Source organism: Vicia villosa, linkage group LG2 (assembly GCF_029867415.1).
Source record: "Vicia villosa cultivar HV-30 ecotype Madison, WI linkage group LG2, Vvil1.0, whole genome shotgun sequence".
NCBI classification, from domain to species: Eukaryota; Viridiplantae; Streptophyta; class Magnoliopsida; order Fabales; family Fabaceae; genus Vicia; species Vicia villosa.
This window is the reverse complement of record NC_081181.1, coordinates 229,247,556-229,250,830: the sequence shown is the minus strand read 5'-3', so window position 1 is coordinate 229,250,830 and position 3,275 is coordinate 229,247,556. Positions and strand designations below refer to the sequence as shown.

Sequence of the window (3,275 nt, the reverse complement as noted above, 5' to 3'; positions counted from 1 at the left end):
AGAATAAGCTCAATCATGAGATTTTAAGTCAACTAACTTGAGATCATTCATTGTCACAAGTTTCTTCACATTTGATGAGTATCTTAGGGGAAGTTTGATACTGTGCAAGGATTCGCAAAAAAATTTTTTTAGCCAGAGTGTGACATGCTGGGGGAAAATATGTTCTATTTCTTATTTCTTTTGGGGCTAACTCTTGTTGTATACCCATTACAACCATATCTTCGCGGGATTTCTTAGTATTTTTTTTGTCTTGCCTTTAATGTTGAGAAGTGTACCAATTAAACTATCGCATACATTTTTCTCCACATACATCTCATCAAGACAATGTCTTACATCTAGACTAGACCAACATGAAAGATCAAAGAACACATACAAGTTAACTGATACCGTTAGAAATAACAACTAAAACTGTCTATCCAAACTACAAAAACTCTAAAACTCACCTCTTACCGTCCACCCACCTCTTACCTTAAGATTAAATAGTCTTAACACATATGACATTCTTGTAAAATTTTGGCATCCCAGATACAACTAATATTCTAGGTCTCTTTGCAAAGTCTCTACCACATCATCTTTCTTGAAAGCATCTACTCTCATATTAAGAATCAAGTCTTCTAAAGTATCATTACAAAAATTTTTATCTTCAACTGTATGTGATATAGGTGTATTTTTTGTCACTTCACCATGTCATACCCATTTCGTGTAATTTTGAATAATTTCATCACAACCTAATTGATTGAATATATCTTTCTTTGGATGTTTTTTTTTTTGTATTAAAGTATTTTTTACAAGGACACCAAAATATTCCATTATTCTTAGAAAGGTTTTTTGTATCACTCCATTGTCGCACTCTTTACTTAATTTATTGGTTTTCATCCAACTACGATCCAAAATCACATCCAACTTTTGAAAATAAAATAAAAATATAGCCAACAAAAACGACAACGACAAAAACAACAAGACAAAACATTATAAAGGAGAACTTGTACATACCGAAAATGTGATGGGTTGGGATGATATCCGAGCTTCCTTCCTCCTTGGTGAAGAATGATGTTCTTTCGTTGGAAGGAGAAAAATAGTGTTCTTTTGCTAAGTCTCGAATGGTGAATGAGCTTGACTTAACATTAACTCTGAGTGAATAAAAAATTTAGAGAGTTTTTATCTCGGTTTCGCTAAAAACCGAGGAAACATATTCGACATAAAACCTATAAAATATAAAGGCTACTTTTTGGTTCCAAAATGAATAAAAATTAGAGAGATTCTATCTCGGTTTATTTAAAAACCGAGGGATAACATCCGACGTAAAATGTATTAAAAATAAATATACCTTTTTGGTTATAAATAAAACATAAAATTGCAAGAGCTAGAAATCGAAGCTCAAAACCTAATAAACTAATTATGTCGATTTGGATAAAAAAATTGAGGGAAAAAATTGATTTTTTAAAAATGAAACATGACGCTCGTAGGACCTATACCCTTGATTTTCTATTGTTCGAGGTGAAAATTTTATCGTGAAAAAGTGTTATTAGAAGTAGTGAAGCGAATATTTATTTTATTTATCTAACATTTTTTTGTTCTTATATTAGAAACAAATAAATACAAAAAAATACAAAAGCCATAGAAATTTTTTTGCACCCAACATTTTCTCTTTCTCAAGATTTCAATGCAACGAAGATCCATCATTTATTCTTCATTGACAATGATGACGATGAATCAGATTTAAAATTTGTTATATATTTTTACTTTAATATTATGTCTAACCAATGTAATACTTCATTTAAACAATGTAGTTTCTAAACAAATTAATTAATTGATATTCTATGCAAATAATGTAATGAGTTATTTTTAAAAAATTATTTTTTTAAGGATTTAAGTTATTAACCGAGAGAGGTATGTGACGCTAGTTTTAGAAAAATAAAAAAGTTATTGTTGGAGATCAAATCAATGATCATTTCAACTATCCCTTAGTTATTCAAAAACTAAAGAATTAAGTGGCAAATTATTATGACGTCCTTCGTTACTTCATCTTTATAACCGAGATAAAATCAAATTCGTGTTCGAGGTTAAAAGTGCTTTTTGTTGTAGTGATATGATTACAACACAAAATTCTGCAAGGTAATTGTGGAAGATAGTATATCCTAAATCCTTTTGATTCGTTGAAATTATTGTTTTAGTACACAGATGTGTACAAAGGATACCTGAGAAAGATTCTATCATATTAGCTAGAGTACATAATACAATCCATCAATTTATTCTATTAATTTATAGATTTTATAATTTATTCTCTAATTATTGATAAGAAACTGTTAGAATAAACATATGTAAACACATAATTAAACATGAATAAATACATTTATGATTTATCAATTCTGGATTATATATCTACCATTGTTACTTAACATTTACAACAAAAGTTTACACACTCATTATAATGTAATTGACAAGGTGTAGATTGAATTAGTATTAATTAATCGCCCAATCTTGCTTCCTCAACTGGCTGTAAAACCTTTTTATGAAATCTTCCGCATCTTTATCAATCTGGTTGTCCTTCTCATCATCATCTCTTAATGGAAATGGAGAGTCAGTCACCCTCAATTGCCTCGCTCTTGGACTGCCCTCGAAAATGGACAATGCTGGCGACGCTTCTACAATTGCTTGATCATTGTTAAGTGTATTCAGTATTGTTTTCATTGAGCTCATAGTCATCGCCTCATCAAATGGTGTAGGCGGTGCTTGACTGGAAGTGAATGAGTTGTGGGAGTGGCGGCTTGAGGTGGAGCCTTTGTGGTGATGATGGAACATTATATTGGCAATGACTTTGCCGGCAAGCTTTCCCCGACGTTTGAGCATCATGTTTAGATCCGTCATTACTTTACCCTTTGATAATTTTTTTCTCAGCATGAAAAATGCCACACGGACCATACTCCAAACTCTCTTTGATATTACTGGTACATTGCTTTCCATTGTTTATTTTTTAGACTGAAATAGTATGAGAAAGTGATTTTGAGAGAAAAAGAGATGAAGAAATGGATTTGATTTGAGGACAACGGGTAGAAGGGTGATGAAGATATATATAATGAGGAAAGGGAAAGGAAAATGAGAAATGAATATTGAATCAGAGTATTATTTGGGAAAGGCTATGCTTTTTTAGAGAGGACAAAATAAGTGCTTTACTCACTCAGTATTCTTAAGATTGGTGGTTATCATAATGTGTCAATCTTACTCAACTAAAAATATTTTACGTATCTTCAAACTTATTTGATAGCTTAATTTAC

At 31.0% G+C, this 3,275-nt stretch overlaps 1 protein-coding gene across 1 annotated transcript; it reads right to left on the bottom strand.

Moving 5' to 3' along the window:
• Nucleotides 1-2,345: 2,345 nt before the first annotated feature.
• Nucleotides 2,346-3,045, bottom strand: LOC131648430 (uncharacterized). The gene has a single exon (XM_058918188.1). It carries the CDS (start codon nucleotides 2,962-2,964, stop codon nucleotides 2,464-2,466), a length of 501 nt encoding a protein of 166 aa, XP_058774171.1. The 5' UTR covers nucleotides 2,965-3,045; the 3' UTR covers nucleotides 2,346-2,463.
• Nucleotides 3,046-3,275: the final 230 nt, after the last annotated feature.

Bases quoted from the DNA above. Each gene is read 5' to 3' on its own strand.
- LOC131648430 (XM_058918188.1), bottom strand. From the start codon at position 2,964: ATGGAAAGCAATGTACCAGTAATATCAAAGAGAGTTTGGAGTATGGTC.